Below are 27,911 nucleotides of genomic sequence, written 5' to 3'. Positions count from 1 at the left end.
TTGGCTTTGACTTGGCCATTCCAGAATTCTCCATTTTTTTACTTTTCAGCCAGTCCTTGGTGGATTTACTGGTATGTTTTGGGTCATTGTCATGTTGCAAGGTTCAGTTCAGCTTTAGCTTCAATTTTTTTTTACAGATGGTCTTACATGTTCCTCAAGCACCTTCTGATACAATGTAGAATTCATAATGAATTCTGTGATGGGGAACTAGCTAGGTCCTGCTGCAGCAAATCATCCCCAAACCATAACACTTCCACCTCCATGTTTCATAGTTGGTATGAGGTTCATTTGCTGAAATGCTGTATTTGGTTTACCCCAAACATGTCCTCTGTTCCGGTGTCCAAATAATTAAATTTTAGACTCATTTGTCCAAAGAACATTATTCCAGAAGTCCTGGTCTTTGTCTACATTCTCTCTGGCAAACTTCATGTTTTTCTTAGAGATCAAAGGTTTCCTACTTGCACACCTCCCATGAAAATTAAAGTTGTGTAGTCTCTTTCTGATTGTAGATTCATGCACTTTCGCATCAACAGTAGCAAAAGCTTACTGTAGGTCCCGTGATGATATTTTAGGGTTTTTGGTGACTACTTTTAGCATCTTGTGGTCTGCTCTCGGGGTGAGCTTGCTTGGATGGCTAGACCTGGGCATGTTGGCAGTTTTTTTTGTATGTCCTCCACTTGTGGTATTAGTGGAATGGCTGAGATCTTTTTAAATCCCTAACCAGACTAATAAGCTGCTACAATCTTCTTTCTGAAGGCCTCAGACAGTTCTTCCGATCTCACCACGGTGTTCACTGTCACTTGAACAGTCAGGAGCACACCAAACTAAATGTCTGAGGTTTAAATAGGGCAAGCCTCCTTCTAAATGCTGAGTACCAATGCTGATGTGTGTGATTTTAGCCATTTTAAGTAGGAATAAATGTCGGGATGTCCTAATTTATTCCTCACCGCAAAGATTTCAAGATTGCGGAGATTAACGCAAAGTCAAGCAAATTCTGAAATATTCAGAAAAGTAAGCAATGTTTTGAAATTTCCACAAGTTTGAGTAAAGTCGTTTGACGTCACAACGTGCACTCAGTCAAAGGCCTCTTCCATTCACGTGCGTTGAACCCTAGTAGAGCTCTCATAGAAAGTAAATATGTCTTCACTGGTAGGAGATTAAATGAAGAATCATGTGCTTTTAAGTGTAATTTTAATTTCGCCGGTTCAAGTAGTTTTCCGCGAAATAAAGCAAATAAATTAAATAAATAAAATCTCTGCAAAAACCTGGAGACAGTGGTTTAAGACCGCAACTGAAACAAACACATTTAAAGTGCAAAGAGTATCTTTAATTGAACAGCTGCAATACAGATTTCTCAGTGACAGCATCAACAGACTGTAAATCCTCTTACTCTTCTCTGTAACCTTTATATAACTTTCTTCAAAACGTTTAGTGATAAATTGGCACGTCTACAAAAATATAGAACTTCCACATATAGACACTTCCACAAGTTTAGTCCTCATAAGATGATCTCAAATTTGTCTGGAATGGATAGAAAAAGCACAGTGATATGTTTCTGATATGTTTTTCTTTCTTTTCGATAAAACCGAAACAGCTCAGTCTCTTCAACCTTTCAGATATACACACATACAAAGAAACTCCTTCATCCAGAAGTTAATGCACAGTGAACAGAAATTTTTCATGCTGTGAGCAGATGTGTTTAAGGCAAAGAAAAAAAATATGCTAACACAAAGGCAATTAAACCAGCATACAGCTAAACAATGTGACACTCAGAACAAATGGTACTAAAACTCTACCTTTCTTTGTCACTGGAGAGTACACTCTTTTTATACCATTAATGTGTATTAATCTTTTACCTACACAGTTGCATATAGTGTAGCTTGAATAACCATTAATGTTCCTTAAAATAGTTTTAAAGTTTATAAAGCTATACTATAATATAAGGTATACTCATGTAAAAGATACATACGGTAAAAAAAAAAGACATACCCTTAAGGGCAGCCCAGTGACAACTGGAGATATGTTTAGTTCTATTTATTCTGAATGTTCTGAGGGGATATAATATTAGTTTAAAGATTTTTACCCGTTTTTAAGGAATACAGCTTTAACAACTCTGAAGTGGAAATACAAGAAGTTTTTAAAAAATCTTATGACACCTGCTATGTAATATGCTAAAAAAATTAAAAGCATGTGGACCTGTGTCTTGGATGCTGAAATGATGAACCTTATTAAGGAAACTCTATTTAAGATCACCATAGAGGAACACTGTTTCAGTGCTTTTTTTCTGGTTCATAACCGTTCATTCTCAAACTTCATACCCTTTGGGTCAAAATGGCACATTATTCTGCTGGCATGCACTGACATTTACAGTCTGTCCAAAAACGCATTTGGTATTGCTGGAAATTAACAGCAAGCACAGAGCGTAAATGGCATAAGATCACGTTATTAACGCTTCCTCCTTCACTGCACTGTGCTATACAGGTAAAGTGACATTAGCAGCATGCAGACGTACAGGTGCAATGGCACTGTCATGTAAGCATTACAAAGCCCAGATTAATTGGTCTCGTCTGTTAAATCGTACCTGAAAATGAAGAAAAAAAAAGAAAGAAGAAGAGAATACATGTAAATATATACAGCTCTCAACAAACACACAAAATTTAAAGGAATAAATCGACAGATTTTTAAAATATTTGTTTAGACTTATCATATGATGTTCAACTGCATCCATGATTCACTTTTGTGAAACTACTGGCACAAGTGGGATTTGTCCTTCACTTCATCTCTGCCTAAGGCTATGTTAATACACATATTTATTTTATTGTTTTTTTAAGTCACCAGTGGCTGTACTATGAAGTCATCATATTGACAGCCAGAGTAATAATCTTTCTCAGTAGCTAGCAACTAGCATCCACTTAACAACAAATCAGTGCTCTTGCGGATAAAATGGAACGCTCTGGAGGAAGATTTGTGTTTGGGTATAAAATTCACCAGTGTATTATATATAGCAAAGCATATGAGATGAAAGGGAAGCAGTGTGTGCTCTTTGCCACAGATCACATGCGTCCTTCACTGTCATTGGTAGTTGCTGCACCGAGTCGCTCTTTATTTGCATAAAGACTTTTCTAGTGTTGAACGTCACGTCACTGGACACACCCACACAGATGCCACTCAGAAGTTCATCGAAAATGAATGGCCTCCGGTCGCTTTGAGTCGCTGTACGTGTGAACGTATCATGTCATCCTGAACATCTCTAAATCTTCACATAAGGTCTTTGTTGTCATAACTCAGTATAACAGCTGTATACAGCTGCATCATGTTCTAAACTTGTTTAGTGTTTACAGCCTCCACTACCTACTGTGATGGGTTTTGTCAATAATATGACAATGAATATCAACTAAAAATGCCAAGTGAGAAAAAGAAACTAATAGTTGTATATTTTTAGGAGCTAATTGTTCTCCAAATGTTCTCTAAATGTTTCTCGGATTAAACGCAGTGCTGACACCCTATAATAACCCCCAGCCCCACCCCCCCACACACACTATATCACCCCTCACCTTGATGTCAGGGTTATAACATCACATATTTCAGGCAGGGGTTTATTCTTTTAAAGAATAACTGAATCAGCATGTGAAGTGGAAACCTGACAGATCTAAAGCACTTACCACTGTGTAACTCCTGCCCTCAGGTCAATCTGTTTCAGATCTAACTGCAGCTGTAAGACAAACACAAACACAAAAATCACACACTACACACACACAAACAGAGCTGTTATTTTTCTCATTGGAAGCTTTAAATGATCTTGTTCTATTGCAAGAGAACGTGTTGGGTTTTTGTTTCCTAGAAAGATTTGAAAAATATATCATGCAATGGAAATAAACTGGAAGTGGTTACAGAAATGTCTAGAAATATGTTTAGTAATCTTATATAGATAAGGTATCTAGATAAATTGGCTAAAAAGCTAGCTAGATAAATTGGACAATATTTAAGGTATTTCTTCTGGTTAAAATTGTCATTTTTGCAGAGTACCGTTTATAAACACGCTAGTTTGTGTCCACTACATAAAATTCAATGTTTTGATCAATATTTCTGTAAACTGAAACCTTTACAGCAGTACACTTACTAGCAGTACACTTACTTGGCTATGTTGTGTCTAAAAATTGTGTTCCAGTTTTCCCATATTCACGTTTTGCTTATAAAACTCAAATATAATCAATATAACACTTGATGTTGTAGGTAATCACAGCTGGACTGATGTTTCTTACATCACTCATAATATCATTGCCATACCCTGCCAATGGTCTCTTTCTCACGGCTCATGAAAGAACCACTGTTTTTGACAGACATGTCCAGGCGTCTCCGCATGGCCTCCTCCAAGGAAAAGTTGAAATCAAACCTAAAGAAGACACAGTGTCGATAGTAAAAAAAATCTCCCAAACCGCTTAATGCGATGCAGCTCAAGGTGTTCTTGCTGAACCCACTGAAGCCTGGGATGGAAACATTTACCTCTCATTGAAATCAGGATTGAGGTCTCGTTTTTTGACGCTTGTTTTTCTTTTGGTGCTTCTGTTCTTGTCAGGATGGAGGATGAAGGACACATAAGGATCTGAGCCGTCTTTGGAGCATGGTGGCAGCTTTCTACATGGGAAGAACAGCAAAAACTTTATATTTATACTACTACTACTACTACTACTACTACTAATAATAATAATAATATGTACAAAGTGCATTTCACAAAATCCAAGGTTGCTTTATAGTGCAATCAATGGAAGGAAAAAAAAGAGTAACGCATAAAATTAGATACCCAGACCCTCTTTTACTATGTCCTACAAACATGGCTGCCCCAGACTCATATTCCAGGCAACCACCTCACTTCCTGTGTGTAATTAGTTCTATATTAATATGCTGATATGTTTAAAAGCACCCTTGTTTCAGTTTATATTTTGAGAAGTCACTTTCGGACACTGAGACATTACCGAGCCTGCTTTTTGCTCTCGATTATCTTCTTCTTTTTACTCTGTAATTTCTGCCTTTTCTGATTTTTGCCTAGCCTGTTTTGACCTGCCTATGCTGGAACTGTTCCTAATTTTGCAATCAATTCATTAAACTGACCTGCACTTGCTTCCACTTTCCAGAGTCTGTATTGCTGACAATAGTAGACAAGATAAAATATATAACTGCTGACAGTTTAAACATAGCTATTATAGATCAAGTTAAAATAGTTGTATATTGGAAGGGAAACTATTTGTGTGCATGAATGCCTTTAGTTTTGATTTAAAAGAATAAAACGAGGAAATACTCTGAGATTAGTTCATGATGTAATACTTCAGTTACCTCTTTTATACCACAATGTGGGTGATGGAATGCCTGTATATAGCAGCTTTAAGTACAATAACAGGACCTTCTTTTGAGGAACATTAAACATAAGTATAAATGGATAAAAGACTCATAAGTCATTGTTTATTAAGAGAGAAATTGCCATTTGTTGCTTAGTAAATTGCAGTAATTATCAGAAGAATTGATGTTAATGCCTAACAAGAGCAATATGTACAGACGAGCATGTGACAAGTTAAAGGAAAAATCTTGCTTTTTAATGGGTAGAGAAATATATCGAGTGTAGCTGCAGATCCATGATTCAATAGTTGTCATGATTAAAGTAAGCAATTAACTTCCTCTCAAGCTCTGTTTCATGCATAAAATGCTCAACAAGGCTTAGCTGACCTCATTTATGGATCAAGATAAGAAGAAAAACAAATCTAATTGACATTTATAATAGGAGAACAGATGGCAGGACCATGAGTCCTTTCGATTTTTAAAAAAATATATTCTCTCGTTTATGGTTTTGGCGAACACTCGCTCTTCATTCAGAAGAACTTTGCATCGATTTGCAGTGATGCTTCTGTCTCATGAGACAAATGGACACAAACCACTGGCACAAAATACCCCCACAGCAACATAACAGAGCCACTGGTTTTTCCTTTAATATGTCACCATATAATACCTCTTAAAGATGAATAGAAATTTGAATAGCTATAGCAGAGGACAGATTGACTCAGAGTAACTGAAATTGGTCAGCACACGCATGTGTAATTCATTTAATGGGGTTTTGAGCTCTCCATATCCCAGGGAACTCTGGGTACGAGAAATGGAGAAAGACCTGGACTCATCACAGGGCACAATCACAGACACGCAGACTACAGACAATTTAGAGATGCCAGTCAGCCTACAAAGTATATCTGGACTTTGGGAGGAAGCTGAAATACCCGAATGAATCATGCAAACTCCACATACACAGGGAAAAGGCAGGAATCGAATCCCAAACCCCAAAGGTGCAAGACCACCACGTCCCCTGGGTTTTGAGGTATATTATGTAATGTATTACTAATGTAATTTATTAGTTTGTGCCTCTATACAGTGTGGCAATCAGAGAGGATCTGTAAACCTATCCCACCCAGGAACCCAGGATCAAACCCTCCAGCTATGTGTCATACAAGTCTCTCCAGCTGTGAGTCACAACAATACAGGCACATACATACGTGTGTGTGTGAAACAAACCTGCAGCCATGGATAGTGATGGCCAGTCTGTTCTCATCAGCCAAGTAAGCTATAGAGAGTTTCACCTGGCCACGCCCACTAGCTCCAGCATCTCCGCCTCTGCACACACACAAATACAAAAACTGTCAGCAAACCAATGTCTCATTAATTCAGCAATAATGCCTAAATCCATTTAGGTTGTATGTGTGTGTATGTGACCCACCCATGGGCTGGAGCTGCCCTGTGTCTAAGCTCCTGATTGGCTGCAACCTCTTTCTCAGCACTGGGGATTCTGTGCTCCACCTCTTCACTGCCACTAGTAGCATCACCACCTTCCACCAACTTAGAGTGAAGCAGCTGAAGCGTGGATAGAAAATCTTTAGTATTTTTCCCAACAGAACTGTATTCTAGAAACCTATAAGCAATTACACTCATGCACTACAGTGCTTCCATATGTTTTGTCATTACCTTGAGCTCTGCCCTTAACAATATCTCACTTTCAGGCAAGGCCCCATCCAGAGGGAGCCACTGATCCAGAACTAAGGCCTGTTCTTTTAGAATGTTTTTTAAAGGCAGCACCACTGCACCCAGGGGCTGGCCCCAGCTGTGAGACAGCTAAACAGAAACACACACATACACACACACAGTCCATGGTCACATCATCAATGAATCAGTCATATCAATAAACAAAATATTCCAAAATAAAACATCATTTCATTCTCACTTTGATAGTAAGCATTTCCTCTCTGGGGTCATGGATCAGAAAGCAGAATGCTTCATCCCAGCGTGGAGATGTAGAGCGCTCAGCAAGCTGTTTAAAAAAACAAAGAGAGACACAAATATATCTTATTACACAGCAGTTAAATCCGGTCTACTAATTTGATTGGTCAAGTGACATTCCATGAATGCTTATATTTAGTATAACCACAGTGGGAGGTTCCACTTTTTGTATCACTCCTCACTTCTGTATTGACCACTGCAATACTACACTTCCCAGTTTGAAACAAATACTACAGTATAGCTGACATGGCTAATAACACTTTTCAGGAATACAACTAGGTAGCTGAGAGGGTATAGGTAAGTGAGTGTAGGTTCTTTGGGATCTTTTTCCAGTAGGAAAAATAAACAGAACATTTGAGCATACTGTTCTTAAATGTCACTGTATTAATTTCCGGTTTGTAGAACTACAATACAGTGTATGATGGGTTATTTTCTGTCACCCTCTTTATTATCTAAATCCAGTTCAAACCAGATGTTAGTCACTGTTTCTGCTCAATCGTGCCCAGAACTATACACCCTCTTGCTCTGCTCTTTCTACCTGTCCTGATAAGAAGTTTCCTTTCCTTAAGATCATTCTGATCATTAGTTTGGACAAAATCACTACTCTCCCTGGCCTATCAGAACCCTTTTCGTACCTGGGCACCACTTATGTGTGGTGTATGGTAATGTATGCATATAGTTCTGAATAAACTTTGAGAGATCTTGTGATCTGATCCTGAGAAAGCGTAAAACGGGGTGATTTAAAGAGAAACAGAAAAAAAATCAGTGCAATATCATATTGCATTATTCATCCATCCTTACTACTACTACAGCTAATTATTATTATTTAAAGTGCACCATCAACACTGTAACAGAAAACATGCCTACAATAGTTATGCAACTATATCTCTTTAAATAATCTTACCTTACTCTTGGAAGAAACGTTCTTGAGAATCAGCTCCGCTCCCACGACTGGCTCATGTCCATTCTTCTTTAACTACAACACATATCACATGAACACAACAAACACAAAGAGAAGTGGTTAAGGCATGAAATTATCTTTACTTCCTTCTTTACATGGTGTTATCCATGCATTTTGTTACACACTGAGACCTCGAGTACTATTTCTTCTTAAAACAAACAATCATCAGAGCTCGAGGCAAAAATAAAGGCGATGACAAGGCAATTTATTTGAATACAATTATCTGAACTTCTTTTCAAGCAAAAATGTATCAAATGTTAAAACTTATGTTATTTTGGTGCTTTCGGAGGTGCACGATTTTTACGAGAAATGCCTTTTTATTACTACCATACCACTATGTTATTTATATAATCCAAGGTAAAAACATGAGAAAGTTTGAAGTCCTAGCAAAAAGAAATACTAGAGAGAGAGAGACAGAGAGATATAGAGATAGTCAGAAACAGAGAGAGAGACAATCAGAGACAGACAGAGAGAGACTCACAGGCAGACCATGGGCTCGCTCTATATAAGTGAAGAGGATGGCTGCAGCCGGCACTGATTTATTCACATACGACTGCTGAGACTGGTAGTGCAAAATCTAACACACAACAAGAAGACAAAATGACTAAGATGTCACAACGCAGGATGTATTATATAACCCAGAAAAATGTATTTCATGCAGGAAAACATTTCAGGTTCACCTGTTCAAGTCTGGTTGGGTCTGAAACTCTTGGCACCCATTCTAGCATCAGATGAACCCGTCCTGATTTCACATCATTCAAGTCATACCACTACAACACACAGGTACACAAATTGGTACTCCTTTTTCTGTCAGTATTTATACACACAACTAGTCATAAGCTGCTCAAGAAGCTGTTAAGCTTAATTTTCATTTTCTTCCTGCTAATTTCAATTGAGTCACTTGAAACAACAGCTGCTCAAGTGTTAAGTTGTTTTGGGGATAGGGCTAAATTTATTTATCAAAAATACAGTATTATTTAAATAGTTCAATGCATTTCTGCCATAAGCCTTTATCAAGAACGGAATTAATACAGTATGCCAACTTTTAGAAGCTTATGTGACTCTGTTTAAATTTTGTTTTATGCTCACATGAGAAGAAGTGTATGTAGGTTGTGTATGTGTGTGTGTGTGTCTGAGTCTGCACCTAGTCTAGAACTTTATACTGTTATCACATAGCAGAGATATGAGCAATAGAGGAATCTTAGCCACCCTTGAATGTTCAAACTCCCTTTTTTTTCAGGAAAGAGAACTATTATTATGGAATGCGGACAGAAGACTACAATGATGAAAATGACTATGATGTCTTCATATCGCCATATTCATGCTCACATCATCACTGTATGTATTCATTTGCATAATATATAACATACAATATATTTTGTCTACTTATTTTTCCTGTCTATTTATTTTACTTTTAAATTCCATTTTATTCCTTTTTTTTTACTATTCTATTCCAATTCTAAATTTTATTCCATGTGACTTTATTATTATAACATGGACAATCCTAAACACAGGGGCCAAGCAACTGGCAGCTTGGGGGTCCTGGGATTTGAACTCACAACCTTCTAATAAGAAGTCTAACACTTTAACCGCTGAGCTATCACTTCAAACCAAATACTGACTTTATTTAGTTTAGCTCTTTATCAAAGTTTAATTTTATGTAAAAAATGTTTAAAGGCATTTTTACTTACTGCACACTACTGTATATTCATGCAAAATCAAGAAGCCTGTAGCACTTTAAAGAACTCTGAGGTAAACTTGAGTAAAGCAAGAGTGGCTCAAGATGTAAAATGCTAGGATGAATAAATATTTGCTTGTATATATTATAGTGTAGGTAGTGGCTTCTTAAAGAGGTGAAGAGGTGGATTTCCTCAAGAAAGTCAATCTAGTGTGTCCCGATTTTTCAGTAGAAACGTAAGCTTGTCAGTTTTCAGCACATATTAAGCAGTAAGTCTCACCTGATCAGTAAACTGCGAGCTAATGAGGTCTCTTAGACTCAGCTTAAACCTGCCAACAAACAATGATAATCAAAACTGTATTATATATCTAAATATAGTCTTTAAATAAAAATAAAGCAAAGATATTATCTACAGCTGTAATAGTTACTATAATGTATCTATATTATATGTAATATGACACTAATGGCAGTAAAACCACAATAGCTTCAGTAGAAAAATAACACACAGAAGCACACTTTCAGAAAATTTAGAAGAAAGTAGAAAAGGCCATCGTTGTGCTACCTGCCGAGGAAGTCGTCCTGATCCACGTCTTTGTCGTACAAATCGAACTGCACTTCTTGGCCTGGGAGTGCCGTGAGAATCACCTTGTAAAGCAAATAAGCACACACAGCAGTGCATACCTTATACACAGCTCATTGCACTGAAGATGCAAAACAAAGAATGAGGGAAGGCTTACATGTTAAACTTTTCAATTCAATTTAGTTGTATAGAGCTTTTAACAACGCACATTTTCTCAAAACAGCTTTACAGAAGTATAGAAACATAGAAAAAAATTTATTATAAAGCTTAAAGTTAAGTTACTATTTTATCCCTGTTTTATCCTTGACTGATCGAAATCCACAAAGATATATCAACAAACTAGCTACAGAGAAGCAAGAGCAGGTTAGATAATTGTCATCAACTAGCCAATCAGCTCTTTTGGCTCATATGAAGAGCTGCTGAAAAGTCCCCTCAGTCGTGTTTTAAGCCAGCTTTATCCCCTGTACAACTGTCTGAATAGAGCTTACTTTCATCTGAAGCCTGAATAAACATTTCAAGTCTTAGGCCAACAGTTTATTGTTGTTCTTTAGTTGATAGTACTAGACACACTTTGAAAGCTATTAACTTGTTATTTTTACCCGTCCTATACTTTAACTGCACTGTTCAGTTAATATTTCTTGCCATTCAATAGATATGTACACTATTAACTCATCCCTAGCATGAATGCTCCTCAGCATTATCCTAAACAAAATGCAGCAAGGACCATGTACATCTTTGTTTGCTGATAACTATGTATTGTGTTTACATCCACTGCATTTTACTATATCAGATTAACTTCTCGCATTTTATTCATTACAAAACTGTGTACTGGTCAGTTGTGACAATTATTGCACTATTCGGTCCAGTGGTAGGATCCGGTGTGCTCACCACCACAACCTGGGTCCAATTGCCAGATAGGGAAACAACTCAGCCACTGAGAGATTAACCCTCAATGCTGGTTCTGAGCCCAGATAAAAATAAGAGGAAGGGCATCTGAAGTAAAACGTGCCAAAATCAAAATATGCAGATCGTATGATCCACTGTGGCGACCCTGAACAAGGAAGAAGAAGAACAACAACAACTTGCACTAAAGTTTTTATAGCTCTGTGTTGTCTCCTGTAGTCCTGTGTTTTATGTAGCACCCTGATCCTGGAGAAATGTGTTTCATTTTACTGTGTACTGTACCAGCTCTATATAGTTAAATGACAAGCTTCTTGACTTGAATTCTGAATTCAGTTCAGGAATGATGAGATGTTCAGAATGTTTCCTCCTATAGTTTTGTTGCTGTACCTCGTAAAGTTCGTTCCAGACTGGGTTGAGATTCTCCTTTATGACGCGGCTCTTGAAGGTCGTCCCTCCCACACGGATCTTTACATAAGGATCACTTTTGCCCTTCACCATGCCACCCATGAAGCTATCTTTAGCTATGAGAGTCTGAGCTTCCTTCAGGTGGATCCTCAGTACACCCTGGAAAAGAAGGATAATCAGATATATTCTTTTTTTAACGCAATGATTATCCATCAGCTAGATCAGATAATAAGCATCAAGTTAAAATACCGTGTTAGATTTTGATAACTGATTATTCTGTTAGTTTGACTAAAAGTACTGGGATTAACTTGACACTACTGAGTATATTATAGGAAAATTGCTCTAACACATACCTTTCAGTTTTACATATTTTGTGATAGACGCTCACCTCTGAGGCAAAATTGGCATCAGGGCTTGTGTGCTGAGGACGAGTGGGTAACTTATTGGTTCCTCCTGATGTCACGTCTGAGATGATACTCTCCTCTCCTCCTCCAAAGAACGGATCAGAGGGAAGTGGGGACACAGGTGAGGTGGGAATGGCCTCTTCGTTAACCCAAAGTATCTAAGATATGGGTACGGAGAAAAGAGTTTCCATTTGAACTCGTATTCAAGTATTACTAAAATAAAAAAATCCAATTTATTTTGTGTTATTTCTTTAGCTTATCATCTCAAACATTTTAATTCATGTTTCATTTACAGATGCTACATTTTTTAAATAACTGGTCTAAACAGGGTTTTTGGACACACTGTGACTGGACACACTGCTCTCACCCTCAGTATGACTTTCAAATAGATGCGACTCGCAGGGCCTGAGTTCTCCAGTTGGAACCACTGGTCCAGGTTGAGTTCAGCAACAGAAAGCAGGCGAGACAGAGGGATGGACAGATTACCCAGAGACACAGACCTGTCATCATCTTTCACCTGAAAGAGAGAGAGAAGGAGAGGGGGGGGGCAGATTTGCAGAATGCACACAGTATTTATATTTAGATCACAGTGATTTTAAACAGTGTATTTATAGAATCGTAACTGATATTTAGTATAACTGTACAATTTCTTAGCCTCATATTCATTTTATACCACAGAAATGTAACATTGACTATTTATCAGTTTAGACAGAGTATGGTCAAAGGTTTTGCTTATTTTTGCTCCACAAGATGAAATACATCCCTGAGAAAGCTTCCCTTACTTTATAGCCTGTCAGCTAGCTCAGACTGATTTGTACTTTCCTATTAAAAAGATGCTACTGGTGAAAAATCGGCTTCTGCTCATCTGATAAGCTTTCATATTTTAACTTGTGTGATATATTCATGAAAAAAATGCATACTTTACTGTCTGTGGATGATGTCAGTCATGAGTGGATCCCATCTCAGTGCCATTGTTCTTTTTTCCCCCCCACCACTTCAATATTATTGTCTACATTTCATCCTAGTTCTTTACATTTTAGTCTCAGGTTCATGCCTCTACGCTGTGTTTCAAAATGTGGAAAAGTTCAAGTCGTAGCCATTGACCTTTGCTTATGATGTGCCAATTTACATGATGCAAATTGGTGGCATTATGAGCCTCATTGTGGCCACCGTCTAACGTGATAACATGGCTAAATCAAGTGAAACCCTTATTTTTATGATGGTTTGGTTTATATCATGCAAGTCTGCTGACTCTACTTCAAGTAAACTTCAAGTGGAAGAAACTAGTATTTAGTAAACCGGCTCCAAACAGCGTGATGCAAAATGGTGACTAGAGACTTAAAACCTCATTCCTTCAACATTTTCTGATTAAGCAGTCAGGCTGCTGTATCATAAGCTGATAAACTAATACAGCCTTTTTAATACAACCTGCAATCAGTTATCAGTGAGACGTGCCTGAATGTCGAGGTCCTGTTTACGAGGGTCATGGATGAAAAAAGTAAAGGCTTCCTCCCACACTGGACTGCTGGTGCCATAAGACGTCTGAAATGGGAAAAAAGACAAGCGTGTATAGTAGGGATGTAAAGCAGTGATATATGTTTATGACATTTATTAACATATGAACCAATATGTGGTATATGTATCAGTTTAGAATATATTGCGGATGTTTACACTGCATTTAACCCCAGGTTCTCATCTGCTTTAGAGAAATGTTTCAACCTTGCAATTTAGAAAAATTCACAGCTGTCAAAGTGAAATGACACGTGTTGGAATGTTACGGCTAGACGCTTAGACAGCCAATCAGAAATTGAACAGTGCATGCCTCAAATCACGTGAAAACCAGGACGTAGCAAAAAAAAAACAGCTTGGTAACTTCAGGTGGCCAAACACTGAACAAGACGTAGCGTGGGGAATACGACACGTGAGTGAGTGGAAGTTAAACATCAGAGAACGACTAGTCTAGGGTTAAGGTCAACAATGTGAGAAAATTAAAAATGCCAAAAAAGCTTTGTGTCCTTTTTTTACTCACTGATGTGAAAGCGTGAGACGAGCCGTTATTTATTACCGTCCCTCTCTGTAATTATCAAATAACATATTCATGAAAGATGTATACTTTGTTATGTCTGTTGATGATGTCGCTTACTCTATGAAACATTTTGCTAGAAACCGAATTTTATATAGCAAACATAAATAAATGGCTCTCATCTCTGTGCGGTTAGACTCAGTATCAGCACTCTGGGAATGTCTAAATCAAACTGGTGCTCCGAAACTAACTGTTGTGTTTGTTATTGTAAATAATTTTGCTAAATATATTAATTTTTTCCTACCACTTCTATATTATTGTCTATATTTCATTCCATTCCATTCTCAGGTTAAAAAGTTTAGCAAAATATATTCTTTTTTTTAGTGTTATCCCGTTATGGTTGCTGACGTTGCAAATATGGTAATAAGAAGGATGTTAACCCAGGGTTTAGGAATGTACAGTGTGAAATATGAGATTATGATTCAGGTTAATTGTTAATCCCTGTTAAAATATGAGCAGTGTGAAGCATGAAATCCAGGATTCGCTTTATTTCGCTGGGGTTTACAATGATTAGTCACTATTTCAAGTGTGAAAATACAGTACACAAATACTGTACTGAATTTCAAATAGCATATTCAATTGATTACGTCCCCATTGTACATATGAGGATGTTTACCAAAAGTTAAAGACTCACCCTGCTTTCTTTTGTGGTATCCTGAACAGAAAGCTGCACCAAAGGACTAGGATCCTTATTGCCTTTCTTCATCTGCATGAAAACACTCCACAGATTATCTACATAGCCAATACACCAGAAACTATACAAAATCAGAGCACATGGACAAAACTGAACTGAGAGTGGGACTTACAGGAAGATCCTGGGCCCGATCCAGGTACACGGTCAAGATGGCGGAGGAGGGAGGATCAGCAGTCTTACCGAAAGTGGTGATGTTTTTGTTCTTCTGGAGGACCTGTGAAATAACAGACATTGTAAACCAAGTGCCAGAGACATTTTTACGAATAAGGTCTAGTTGTGTATCCAATAATGCCAGGATTAAACTGTGTCTAGATTGGACTGTGTCTAGATTGGACTAACCTCAGTAAGGCGCTCTGCAGAGGGCAGCAGTGAAAGCCACTCCAGCCTGAGATGAACCTTTCCAGTTGGTGCATCCTTTAAAACGAACCACTGAAATTGATGAGGCAGGAAAAGAAAGGGAAAAAGAGTGAACTAGTCTGAATCAGAGTGGGGGAGCACATGAAAAAAAATGACTAATTAAACCACTGAATATTGTGATGGAGGGGAAAAGTGAGTCATGCATTATTCTGTAAAAATGAGAAACACAGGAAAACAGAAGTTGACACAAGAGCTGTGTTTTTACAGCAGGAAGATAAAAAAAGAAAAAAAACCTCATCCAGAACTCGTGCTTTCTTAACAATACCCAAGTCCAACTTGATCCTGTGAGCAAAAGAATGTTGGGGAAGAGCAAGTCAGGAGATTAAGGAGAAGGAAGTTTAAGGAAGTGGCTAAAAAATGGTTTGTTTGTTTTTTTCATAACAAGTCATTGTCATTACCTCCCTAGGAAATCATCCTGATCAGGGTCTTTATCAAAAACCTCCACTTCCAGTTCTTGGCCAGGAACCTCATGAACTATAACCTAACACACAAACACACACACAAAGCAGAACCCTTACTTTACACAATCATTTAACTTTTCGAAACCCTAACCTCACCCTCTGTAAGGACATGATGAGCACATTGTCAAAAAAATTAACAACAAAAATACAAAAAACAACACATAGTTACTGTAAACATAGTTACTCTTAAACATGAGGAGTCCTCAAACCATGGCATTCTCCCAGCAACAGCAACAAACCAAGAGTAAACAAAGATAGTAGTCAGTAGAGATTAGTCTGGTAACTCAACACAAATTCATGTGAAGAATTCTTTGTGATCACACAACAGAATGTGTTTTTGAGGTGATAATGCACAGTGACTTTTATTGTATTGACATTTACCGGATATATAATATGGTGTCTGTATACTGTATGTAGTTCTAAAAACTGTAGACTTTATGAAACTCAATGAAAGTCATTCTGACTGCACCACAGAAGTGTCCTAAGTAGTTTCTGTCAAATATCTGATTCTAAACTAAATTTATTTGGATTGTATCTGTTGCGCTACAGCACATATATGTGCAAACAGTATAGGCAACAACTTTACTCACTGTGAAATGAAAAATCACAGCAAGGTTTTAGCATGTTTTTGCAGACTGACTGCTTTCACCACTGCATTCATTAAACTGACTTTTTACCCGACATGAACTCTGATCTCTGGAGAACGCCTAGCCAACATTAACAAGAAATTCTTGGACGTTTGACAGATTTCAGCCAGCAGGTTTTCCCAACCATAAGAAATATAAAATTGTTGTTGCTCTTTTGGCTGCTCCCTGTTTTGGGTCACCACAGTGGAACATCCAATCCCCATATTTGATTTTTGCCACAGGTTTTACACCGGATGACCTTCCTGTTGCAACCCTCCCAATTAAATCCGGACCTGGGACCGGGACTGAGGGTTACCCCTCTCAGAGGCAGGGCTATCTGACATATGAAGTACCGGGCAAAACTCAAATGCATATATATATATTTTAAAATCTAAAATTGAGATGAAATTAATGAAATATTATATTCTGAACTGTTGTCCCATCCAGTGAGCCAGTATTCCTGCCTTGAGCTAGTGTTATAGTGGTATAGTGTAGATCTATAGTGAGGATAAAGTAGTCACTCCATATAAATGAATGTATTTTCAGTACAAATACAATGTTAAATTGTTGTTTGTCTTACTTGCTTTTGTTTCTACAGGTTAGACTTCTCAAAAAGTGGTCTATTATTTAAGATTCTTTACATTTCTTCAAAGACATACAGAGGATTCTGTCTAAATTCTGTCTAATGTTTTTGGGAGGGTGTGAAAAAGACTAATCAAAACCCTGAGAAATATCACATCACATTACTAACACTGCTGACCACCGGTTTGTGACATTTCACACACCTCGTACATCTCCCTCCATTGCGGGTTGAGGTTGTTGTCCACATGGCGTGACGTGAACATCTGCGTGCCCACCCTCAGCACGGCATATGGGTCTGACTTGCCAGCGATCACGCCCTTGATGAAGTTGTCTTTGGCGACCAGGTTCTCGGCTTCCAGCAAGTGGATCCGCACGATGCCCTGCAGAAAAAAGGAGGAAGCACATCTTTCTAATTCACAAGCTGTATTAACCTTGCATTAATGCACACAGACCTGAACTTAAACTGATCAGATTTCAAGTAGAGTAGTGCTAAAGATGTTATAGATTTAGACTCAGATGAAGTTTCTAGGACGTCAGCCATTTTAAGAAACACAAACTTCCTGATAGCTGAGAAGCGACTGTGAGATCGTGTCATGATTGTAAATTCAATAGGAAATTAACTGAATAATCAGTAGATTATAGCTGATGTGGATTTACGTAGAGCATTGTCTAATACAAAAAGCTAATAGAATATTTAATGAACTTCTTTTAAACATTAAGAAAAAACCTTGATTTTGGTGGAGAATTCATGCAAAGATAGTAACAATGCAACTCAACCCAAAATGTAGATGTTTATGCATTAGAGCTATTTTATCAAACTGATTTGATGAGGAAAACAAAGCATTCCTTTACTAGCAACCATGTGAGATATGAACACACACACACACACACACACGTCATGGAGGTGACTGACTGTAGCGTAGCTGCTGAATACTGCATTACCCGTGGCAGAGGGGAGCGGAGCTGCGCTACGTGCAAATCAGCCACCAAAGGGACAGTGAGGCGGTTGGGAAGCACCAGGAAAGAGGCGATAGCGTCCATTACCATAGTGTCCGACATGGCACTGTAAATGAACGTAGGGGGAAAATGGAGCAACACTGATTATCTGCGAGCCACCATGGTGAACTCGACGGAGTTTAAATAATCAGGCCAGTTTCCCAATGATTCTTGGTAGATGGCACACAGATGACAAAACACTGCACAGGAACATAAATGGAACAGTAAACTAATGACTCAGAGAAAAGAAAAAGAAAGAAAAAAAAAGGGCACCACTTACTTCAGACCTGGAATGTCCAGTAAGTTAGTGAGTCCTGTCCAGTTGATATCCAGCATCTGTTGCAGAGAGTATAAGAAAAAATAATCAACAAATAAGAGGAATAAAATACTCCAGGGCAAGCTTTTATTAAAAAAACTTCAGGGTAGTAACTACCTCCACACCAATCCCATTGTCGGTCACTGATCTATACTCGACACATGAGGTTGCATTTTATTTCTTTCACAAACTACTAAATCTACTTAAACAACAACTACAACTTAATGTTGTTTAAAACCATCCTAAACTTAAATATACATTTAAAGAAAACTCACAGGTCTCCGGATGAAGAACATCGTGATGGCCCCAACAAGAGGAACATCGCCGATCAACGGTTCCAGGATCACCCTGAGCTTTCCATGCAGCTAAAGTCAGCAGAGAAAATATTTGTTATACTTTTTCATGCAATACAACAGAAGTTCTGTTCTTCTCCTGTTCCAGACACTCACCTGAATTCCTTTCACTCCAGCTTTGCAGAAGTACTTCTTCACCTCCACGTTGATCTCCACATTGCCAGCATAGCTACAAACAGAGAGAGCAGTTCACACCGATGCGGAAGATGTTTCGCTCCACGTCATTTAATGAGGATTAGTGAACAGTCTCACCTGATATATAGGTCCAGCAATACCTGACGTTTATCATGCTCGGTGTGGGCCTTCACTCCTACCACCCTCACAGGCTGTACGAACAAAACTAAAGCTTTTCAGAAATCAACTAAACTTCATGAATCTGAAGAATAAGATATTAAATCATAATATAAAGCAAGTTAAATCAATAAAAGCCTGGCACCTTGTCCCCCAGATCCACTTTGGTGAAGCTGAATGTTTGAAGATGAGCGTTGGAGGATCTGATCGAGGGTGCAATCGTCTCCACCAGAAGCTTCTCTAAATATTGACCCACGAAAGGCCAGGCTTGCTTCAGGATCTACATAATATCAACAATATAAAACATTTTGGCTAGTTAGACATAATGCTGCTCATGTTTAAAGCAACCAAACAGTTACAGATCAATAAAAGACGTGTCTTGTTTGAGTTAAAGTGGCTTTAGAGAGTTTTGATTTGATTTTGTGCTGACAGTTTTGGTGAAATCCATTTCACCACTTTTTTGCTGGAAATGATTTCATTTTTCAGAAGAAAAATTTCAACAAAGCTGGATGACTCAACTTCTGCAAGACGCCTGTGGATTATTTTGCGAAGACGCCCTGATAAACCAGACTACTAGCACACCCTTTAATGTTAATAATAATGTTCGTACCTGGTCATTCATGCAATTATTAAATTAGCCAATCATGTGGCTGGAGTGAAACACATAAAGGTCCAAGTAGAGAAGACCTGTTAATATTCACATCAAAGAGCAAAATGGAGGCATCATGTGATCTCAGTGACCTCAGATTCAAGATATGATAAGCTTTAGCTGGTCTTGCAGTTTTCTGGTAATCCTGATATCTGATTATACGACTAGGTTTTCGGAAAAAGAAGAGATTAAGTAGTTACAACATACAGCATCAGTGAGATTTTTGGTTCCCTGTATAACACGATATCAGATTACTTTAACTTTATATTTTCAGAGAGCATGGTATTAAGAAAGACGTAACACTGCAGCAAAATTATTTAGAAAGCTGCTAGATGTTCTCTGATTTTTAAAAAATCTTCTGTTGTTGCATCATCATATCAATCAGGGGTGTAACACAGTGTCACTATCTGTATCTGCAAAATGCTAAACTCCAGACAGACAGAAACCTGAGCTCAGGATGGACGTGAGTCAGCAACTAAAGACTTAAACATGACTGTAATACTCTGTCTATCTGTTTTATCCAATCAGATAATTGATTTTAACTGCAAGAACAGAGACGAACATGAAAAAAAAAGCTTGATTTTGCAGGAGATAAGCCAGCGGATGCATTTTACAGAAATAGGAAGTGCTGAGTAAGCTAAAAGACATTTTAAATTTCAAGACATCATTGATTACGGCTTACAGCAGCAAGAAAATGTTAATGCAGGGAAAAGGAAAACAGGCAGAACTAAGCAAGAGACAAGACTTAGAGTAAACACTGGTGTGTATTTCTGGAGGATCCTGAGAGGTTTAAAATTCATGACAAGAAGTCAGGTAAATATTTTGCACAGTATGTTCATCTAAACAGTGACACAAAATAATTCTACATCTACTTATGACCAAGTTTCTTTACTCATGCATGCACACATGTGGCTTTCAAAAAATGTGATTTCAGTGACCAGGCATAGTTGTGAGTTCCAGACAGGCTGGTTTGCATATTTCAAAAACTAATGATCTTCTGGTCTTTTTCACACATAACATTCACACATCAGATGTGTGTAGAACTGAGACAGAATGGTGTGAAAACAAAAAAAAAAGAGGAAGACAAGCCAGAGTTTTGTGCTGGAAGCTACGGTAGCTCAAATAACCAATCTGTACCACCAGTTGAATTTGGTTTGATTGGAAAAAAAAGACCAGACGACCTTTTCACTATGACCTTCACATGTATAATTTTATACACTGCACTGCTGGCATATGATTGGATAAATTGCATGAATGTGCATGTATGCAGGGGTTCCTAATAAAGTGGCTGATGTGTGTACTTTTCTGCATGACCCCTGATGCACTGAGAGGAACCCCTTGATAACTTCTAGGAACTGAATAATATCCTTCAAGTTTAAAACTACAGAAGAAGAAGAAGAAGAAGAAGAAGAAGAAGGAGGAGGAGGAGAAGGTCTAAGTAGTAGTAACAGTTCAGTAGATGATGCAACACTGCAACAGTTTGTTGTGTTGTGCAAGTTACACACCTCAGATATTAAGTGTTAACCATTTTAATAACAAGTTCCACAAACTAAATGCTTAGGAACAAATAAATGGAGAATCATGACAGCGTCTCTAAATATTCCAAATAAAATATCTAAATAAACGTTTATGTAAATAGTCTCTGTACATCTTTGCCACCACATAGCATCCTGTCATGTTTTTCTCTAAACCACAAAGTCTACTTCCTTAACAACTAAGTATTATTTCTAGTAGACCACATATATAGTATGGCATGACAGCACTGCAAAACCATGGCCTTCCCTCTGTTTCTGAGGAGTGTTGATCTTTAATTATTAGCCAGTTATTCCCAAAATACTGGCATATCAGATTTGACTAGAGTCAAAACTATGCTCAGTGTGAATTCCAGTAGCAAAAAAGCCCAATGACAAGTAAAGCTTTTCAAAGGCTCTTGCAGACTTGTGTGACATCTGAAGTGTGAGGTTTGAGGTTTGGGGTGTGGAGATACTTAAAACACACACAAAAAATTAAACCATGAATTTTAAAGTAATGTACTGCATACAGAGCTGATCAGGGTTAAAATACAAAGTTTAAGTACTGAAATATCTTACACTAAACAAAATCTAGTATATTTGCTCATCTGACTGATGCTTTAATAAAAAAAAGGACCTTATAACTCTGCTAAAGGTTACCAGAGGCCAAAAAAATTGAATTTTTGTTATATCAATTCAATTTCAATTCAATTTAGCCCTTTAAAACAATGGACCTTGTGTCAAAGCAGCTTTACAGAAGTATAGAAACAGAGAAGAAGAAAAAAAATGGTCAAGTTTAAAGTTAAGTAACTATTTTATTCCTATTTTATCCCTGAAGAGATGGTGGCAAGAGCACATTCCACAGTGTAGAGACACTACATATATATATATATATATATATATATATATATATATATATATATATATATATATATATATATATATATATATATATATATATTACCTAGCCTACTTACTATGGGCAATGTATTCATAGAAAAAATCCAAAAACACACAGTTCTTTTTTTCACACAAATGTTTCGAAGTAAACATCAGACTTGTGGAGATTAAATTATTCATTTGTTTATACTGATTTAAAATGTCTGATTAGTCAAACAGGTAAGAAGGGTTAAGAGTCGTGCTCAAGAACACAACCAGGACAGTTTGACCAGTAATGAGATTTGAACACACAACCTTCTGCTCTGCAACTCAAAGCCTTAACCACAGAGACACTACAACTAACTCACTGAACAGTCCACTATTCTGTGCAGTCTTTTAGAGTGAGTTTAACTAGTCAGACTAGTTTAGGGGGCTCACTGGTTAAGGCTTTAAGCTACAGATTAAAAGATTCAAAACCCAGCAACTTCAAACTCCCATGGTTGGGTCCTTGTTTCAGTTCATTGTCACGTGCATAAAGAGCGCTTTAAGTAACTATATACAAAGAAACTCTTGTGGTACACTTTGACACTCCTATCCAGACACACTGCAAAAATGAACTCCTACCTAGTACAAAACATAGCAGACTGTAAACACTGAACACAGAAAAATAGACTGACTCTGCCAGATTATTGATGGTGCTTTAAGCGAGGAAATACAATGGATACGGTCATTAAGTGACATAATGGGAGATATTGTATTTACAGTACTCTGAAATATTAATGTACTCTCAGCAAGCAAAAGATAATAGTATTCTTTACACATTGTAAACATTGTTTGCAGTCAAAGTGATGTAGTGGGAGATACAACGGCAGTCAGGGTCTGATATTCGTTCTATCTGTCAGTCAGAGTTCAGTTTAAATGTAAAGACAAGACTCTTATCCTTCATCAGTTGTATTCAATCGTAAGCCTTTTTTTTTTTTAAAGCATCAGCCAAATGAGTACATGTACTAGACTGTGTGTTATTGTATACCATGAAAGATTACAGTGCCTTACTGTAAATATGCACCTTACTGGCAACCCAGAATGTAGCCAGTAAAATATACAATTAATTTTGTACACTGACGGTTTAAAACAAACTGGTCAGAAACGAGTAAGGTAAAACATATTATAATAAATGCTCCTATAATTGATGCTCAGGATAATTTAATACTTGTTCTACTGCTACAGTGTTACATGTCATTTAATACAAGAAAGGCTGTACTATTATCGAAAAAAAATAATTAGCAACAGGGTGGTGGTGTTGATTATTGAGAATCCACAAAGCTTTCTTTCCTGAAGTTTTTCCCAAGCCAGAAAACAGGTATCTGATACAATGTGCTGACACTGGAGAGAGAACCCTTCCAAGAGAAGCTAAATAAACATCTATACATAGAAAACTGCGTCATACAAATGATTACACATGCTTTTTAAATCTGTTTTATGAGGAGCGTCTGACACACAGCTCCCTACGTAAGCCGTTACTATCTTCTGACCCATTATTCTTCTGACTCTGAACACTGCTTGTATGCGTAGGCTCCTCTAAAATCATTGGGCAAAAATATGAAATCTTTATACTACTGGTTTCACTCATGCCATATTTCCCAGAAAAAGAAGTAATAAATGGTGTTATGCATGATGTATTTATTGAAATATACACAAATTGTTGTGTGTCGTTCAAAAGCATGGGATAAACAGTGACAGGATTCAATGGTTATATCGCAGAGACAGTGAGAGAGAGGGAGAGAGAGAGAGGGAGGGAGAGAGAGAGAGAGAGAGAGAGAGAGGTATAGAAAGGCCTTGGATTAGAGTGATCTGGTGAAAACCAGACCTTGCTACAATCACTGCTTTGTGCAGTTTATTATATTCCTCCAACAGACCATTAGAGTCTGTGAGAGCAAATAAAGAGCTCTGTACTGATGTGCTCTGAGCCCTGGTGATTATACTGTAATGGAAAGACTGGCCCATAAGATAAGGACACTCAAGGGACAGTAAAACCTTTACCCAAGCATCGGAACATATTAACATATTTCATTTCAAGGGAAAATGTTTATATTAGTATTTAAACATACCTTATTAAGCCATTCAACTTTCTCCACATCTGGGAAATTTACCTGCAAGAAACAATAATGTAAATATAAACAATTCCATTTTAGCCCATCATATGAAAATAGTTGTCTTTCGGGTGATCTGCCAAAAATTTAAAGATTTCACATGATTCAACATGAAAATTCGGCATTGTCAGAGGAAAAGCAGAATAAACACACTCTCAGGCCAATCTCTGTTATTTCTCAGGAAGTCATGAGATTAGATTTAAGATAACTAAGTCAGGAGTTCTTTTTTGTTGTAACCAGCGACAACACAAAAAAATGTGCACAAATATTTCCACAAACAAAAATGTACACAAATATTTTCTCTATTGAGCCATAGAGCTTTCCACCAAGTTTTTGTGTCACTAGTGTTTGGATTAAACTCTTTCAACAGGTTAATAACTATAATATGTAATATAATGGTGGGTTATGATTAACTAAATGCCCTGGCTATCCTTCACAGATCATTGTAGAAGCAATCCAGATAATGTTTGGGCAGAGTATACAGATGAGGAGGTCAGAGAGCCGGACCAACTAAAAGACTAAAGTGCTGCTACGTCATCCAGAGATAAAGCAAAGAGCCCTGTCACCGCTATCTGTGCCTAGTCGAACTTCATTGTGGGTAATGCAGGAAACTGTTAACCAAACTGAAAACAGGTCATGCTGATGAAATAGGTATAATCCCCCCCAAAAAACAATAAAAAATGTCACTACAAATGAGATTTTAGACGTCACTAAAGAGGAGTGATCAAGCATCACATCAAGGAAGAAAGAAAGAATCACTTTTCTTTTCTACAATAGAAAGTCTTGCACCTTTCAGGGTTCTTTAGTTGTCCCGCTAATCAACCTAAAAATGTTTAATGCAGAATCCTTGCAGTATTTTTTTTCTGTTAGAAGCTAAAAACCCTTAATTATCCAATAAACCCTTACACAAGGCCTTGTTCTAAGAGCGTGTGGAGCATGTGATAATTTTATTTAAACTAGAAGTGAAAGCAGAGGTGGGTTACAGTTTGAGAAAGGAAGTGTGGCACTGGGGTATAGATATGCTCTGCTCTTCTAAACTCATTTTAGATTCAGATTCTGAACTTTCTCCAATTCCACTTTAACACCAACACATTCCACAGTCTGGCCAGATTCTGCCTATATTTGGACACAAGTATCAGCTCTTAGGGATATATGGAGATATATATCCCTAAGACAAGACTTCTTAGTGCAGATGTTTGATGTTTTTATGTGATTCAATTATTTTGCACACCTCTTGTGGCATCTCATAGGCCGTTCATATCAATTCCTGGAGATCTGAACTTTAGATGTCCAAATATAGCCAGGATCTGGCCAGGCTGTGGAATGTGATGGCGTTAATGTGGAAATGGGGGAGGAGAGGAACCTTGTAAACAGGGAGGAGGAGAAGAGGACATAGGGGAGCAGAAATAACAGTTTTGACTCAGAGCAGCACCTTCAGCTTCATGTCAAGATGTTTTAACAGCCAGCTCAGGGACAATTTACTGAGAGCAATGCAAACTGACTCAATGTGTGTTTATAATCTTAAAATCCTTCACATGTTTACCCTAGAAGCTGTCAGTTTAACACTTTCAAGAGGTGTATGTAGATTTAATTTGGAATGGCAGATGGAACCTTATGATACAAGGTTACAATATGATGATGTTATAAGTTCAGCACCCTTGACATACTAATACTACATGATCCAATGAGCTGGATTACTGAAAACCTTAATAATGTGAAGTATTATGAAACAGAAGGGCTGGGTGATAGGATGATTTAGAGATCACACTATATCATGAGATCATTGTTAGCAAACTATAAACATTAAAAAGTAGAAATTGTGAAAGAAAATACAAAATATCTTTCAGGAATGCTGCACTGTTCTTCTGAGTGATATATGTAATATATAATTGAATAAAAAAAGGGGGGGAGCCATGAACACTTGGCTTTAATTATGCATGTTCAGGTCTGTGTCACATGTGGGCACAAATTTATTCTTCTACCTTATTGAGACCTTCTTTGTCCTCATACAGTGTATGTATGAACCTTCTTACAGGACAGACTTGTGAATAATGGTGAGGTAAGGCAATTCAAATGAGCTCTACGTAAGCAGGCTCAATGTATGCGCATGCCCTGGTCATGGATACCGAGCCATTCATTTGTACAGATGAGTATGTTAGTCTAGAAGCTGAGAGATGTTTGCCAGATGTTTACTACTACTACACACACACACACACATGTGCGTATAGCGTCGAAACCATTTTTAAAGCCTTACCCATGCCGGCAATTCTCGTTTGCTCTTGAACACTCGTGTTGTGGTGAAATCTTGCTCATTTTCCTGTAAATACATAGCACTGCGCAGGCGGTGAAGCTTTCGATCGCGGTGCTGCTGCCATCCCATATATACAGCGAGGCCGAGCAGGACCAAAGTGAGGCTGAAGCCGAAATATCCAGCCAGGTAGACCGGCAGCAGCGCGCCGAGACACTTTCCGAAAGACATGAGCACGGAGACGGCTTGTTTGGCCGCGTTGTCGGGGGCAGGAGAGTCCTCTGAGCCCGAGCGCGGCCCCGCATCCTCCTGCTGCATCGCTACTTCCCTCAACAACAAACAAAAATAAAAACAAAAACACCCTCTACCTTCCTTCTAAAGGCTTTCCTTCACAACTGGAGAGGTGTCGCTCTTGTGATCATTTGCGCTTTGATTTAAAAAGCGATTTGTTTCTCCATACAGAGCAGACGTCTCGAGCGCTACGTGGCTGCGCTGGAATAATTTGGAGTAGAGTTTCTGCGCGCGGGCGTGTCGGGGCGGGTTTTCAGAAGCTCGAGCACCCCTTGCTTGTTGCTTCCTTTTTTCAACAAAAACATCACAATCACTAAATGAAACTGTTGCAGTTTAACATTTCCGGTGTTCGGCTATACACTTTATTATAGCCTTTTCTATGGGGAGTTTAATAATAATGTGGGTTTGGTCTGTGCATAGGTTTGGTCTGTTTCCAGAGCTTATAATAAGCAGGTTCAAAATATATATTGGAAAATATGTGAAATATATTTCTCCTTTCTTTCATTTTCTGTACTGCTGAGGCATAGGGAGCACAAAGGCAGGATGCCAAATCATCATAGAGCACAATACACAGGACAATCACTTTTTAATCAGCCTGCAATGCATGTCCTTGGACTGGGGGAGGAAGCTGGAATAATCAGGGAAAACTGCTGCAGCACAGGGAAAACATGCAAACTTTATGAATCCCAGGGGGAAATTCCTTTGCCATGTTACAGTTGCTCTAATAAAAATATAAGAGAGAAGAAAGTAATATATACTCCGTTATATAAACCGTAAAATAGAATAAATAAATACAAATACTGTACAAATAATAGTGTAGAACTGTAATATTGCACACAAGGATTGTAAATTGGTGATCACTTTAAGTGATAATGGTAAAGGTTTATTGTACATGAAAGACAATGGTGAAATTGTAATGTGCATATAATTACTATTGCTCCCATTACTGATTATTGCACATGAAAATGGCACTGATCAGTTATCAAATATCAAATATCAATTTACTATGTTAATATGTAATATGTTAATATGTTAATATATAGGCAATAAGTTATCCAGGTTGAGTATTTTCTTGGACAGATTTAACCACCTATTTTTATGATGTTATTAAATAACCTGAAA

General features: G+C 37.8%; 1 protein-coding gene across 1 annotated transcript; it reads right to left on the bottom strand.

Annotated features, from left to right (window-relative positions):
* Positions 1 to 1,302: 1,302 nt before the first annotated feature.
* esyt1a (extended synaptotagmin-like protein 1a) lies at positions 1,303 to 27,014 on the bottom strand. The gene is made up of 31 exons (XM_058410026.1): positions 26,505 to 27,014; positions 24,209 to 24,250; positions 19,207 to 19,341; positions 19,023 to 19,096; positions 18,867 to 18,939; positions 18,693 to 18,782; positions 18,382 to 18,437; positions 18,048 to 18,168; positions 17,309 to 17,485; positions 15,835 to 15,917; positions 15,670 to 15,718; positions 15,359 to 15,448; positions 15,132 to 15,233; positions 14,960 to 15,031; positions 13,698 to 13,784; positions 12,610 to 12,759; positions 12,227 to 12,400; positions 11,821 to 11,997; positions 10,513 to 10,595; positions 10,231 to 10,279; positions 8,953 to 9,042; positions 8,754 to 8,849; positions 8,216 to 8,287; positions 7,256 to 7,342; positions 7,000 to 7,146; positions 6,755 to 6,888; positions 6,553 to 6,651; positions 4,504 to 4,635; positions 4,288 to 4,393; positions 3,663 to 3,712; positions 1,303 to 2,581 (listed from the first exon to the last, which is right to left on the bottom strand). Exons 1-31 carry the CDS (start codon positions 26,814 to 26,816, stop codon positions 2,554 to 2,556), a joined length of 3,237 nt encoding a protein of 1,078 aa, XP_058266009.1. The 5' UTR covers positions 26,817 to 27,014; the 3' UTR covers positions 1,303 to 2,553.
* Positions 27,015 to 27,911: the final 897 nt, after the last annotated feature.

This window comes from Hemibagrus wyckioides, linkage group LG15 (genome assembly GCF_019097595.1).
Source record: "Hemibagrus wyckioides isolate EC202008001 linkage group LG15, SWU_Hwy_1.0, whole genome shotgun sequence".
NCBI classification, from domain to species: Eukaryota; Metazoa; Chordata; class Actinopteri; order Siluriformes; family Bagridae; genus Hemibagrus; species Hemibagrus wyckioides.
This window is presented reverse-complemented; position numbering and strand designations above follow the sequence as displayed.

Coding starts and splice junctions, on each gene's coding strand:
- esyt1a (XM_058410026.1), bottom strand. CDS start 26,816: ATGCAGCAGGAGGATGCGGGGCCGCGCTCGGGCTCAGAGGACTCTCCT. Junction 19,342..24,208: donor AAGTTGAATGGCTTAATAAG/GTATGTTTAAAT, acceptor GATATTATGTAG/ATCCTGAAGCAAGCCTGGCC. Junction 4,394..4,503: donor AATCCTGATTTCAATGAGAG/GTAAATGTTTCC, acceptor TGTCTTCTTTAG/GTTTGATTTCAACTTTTCCT.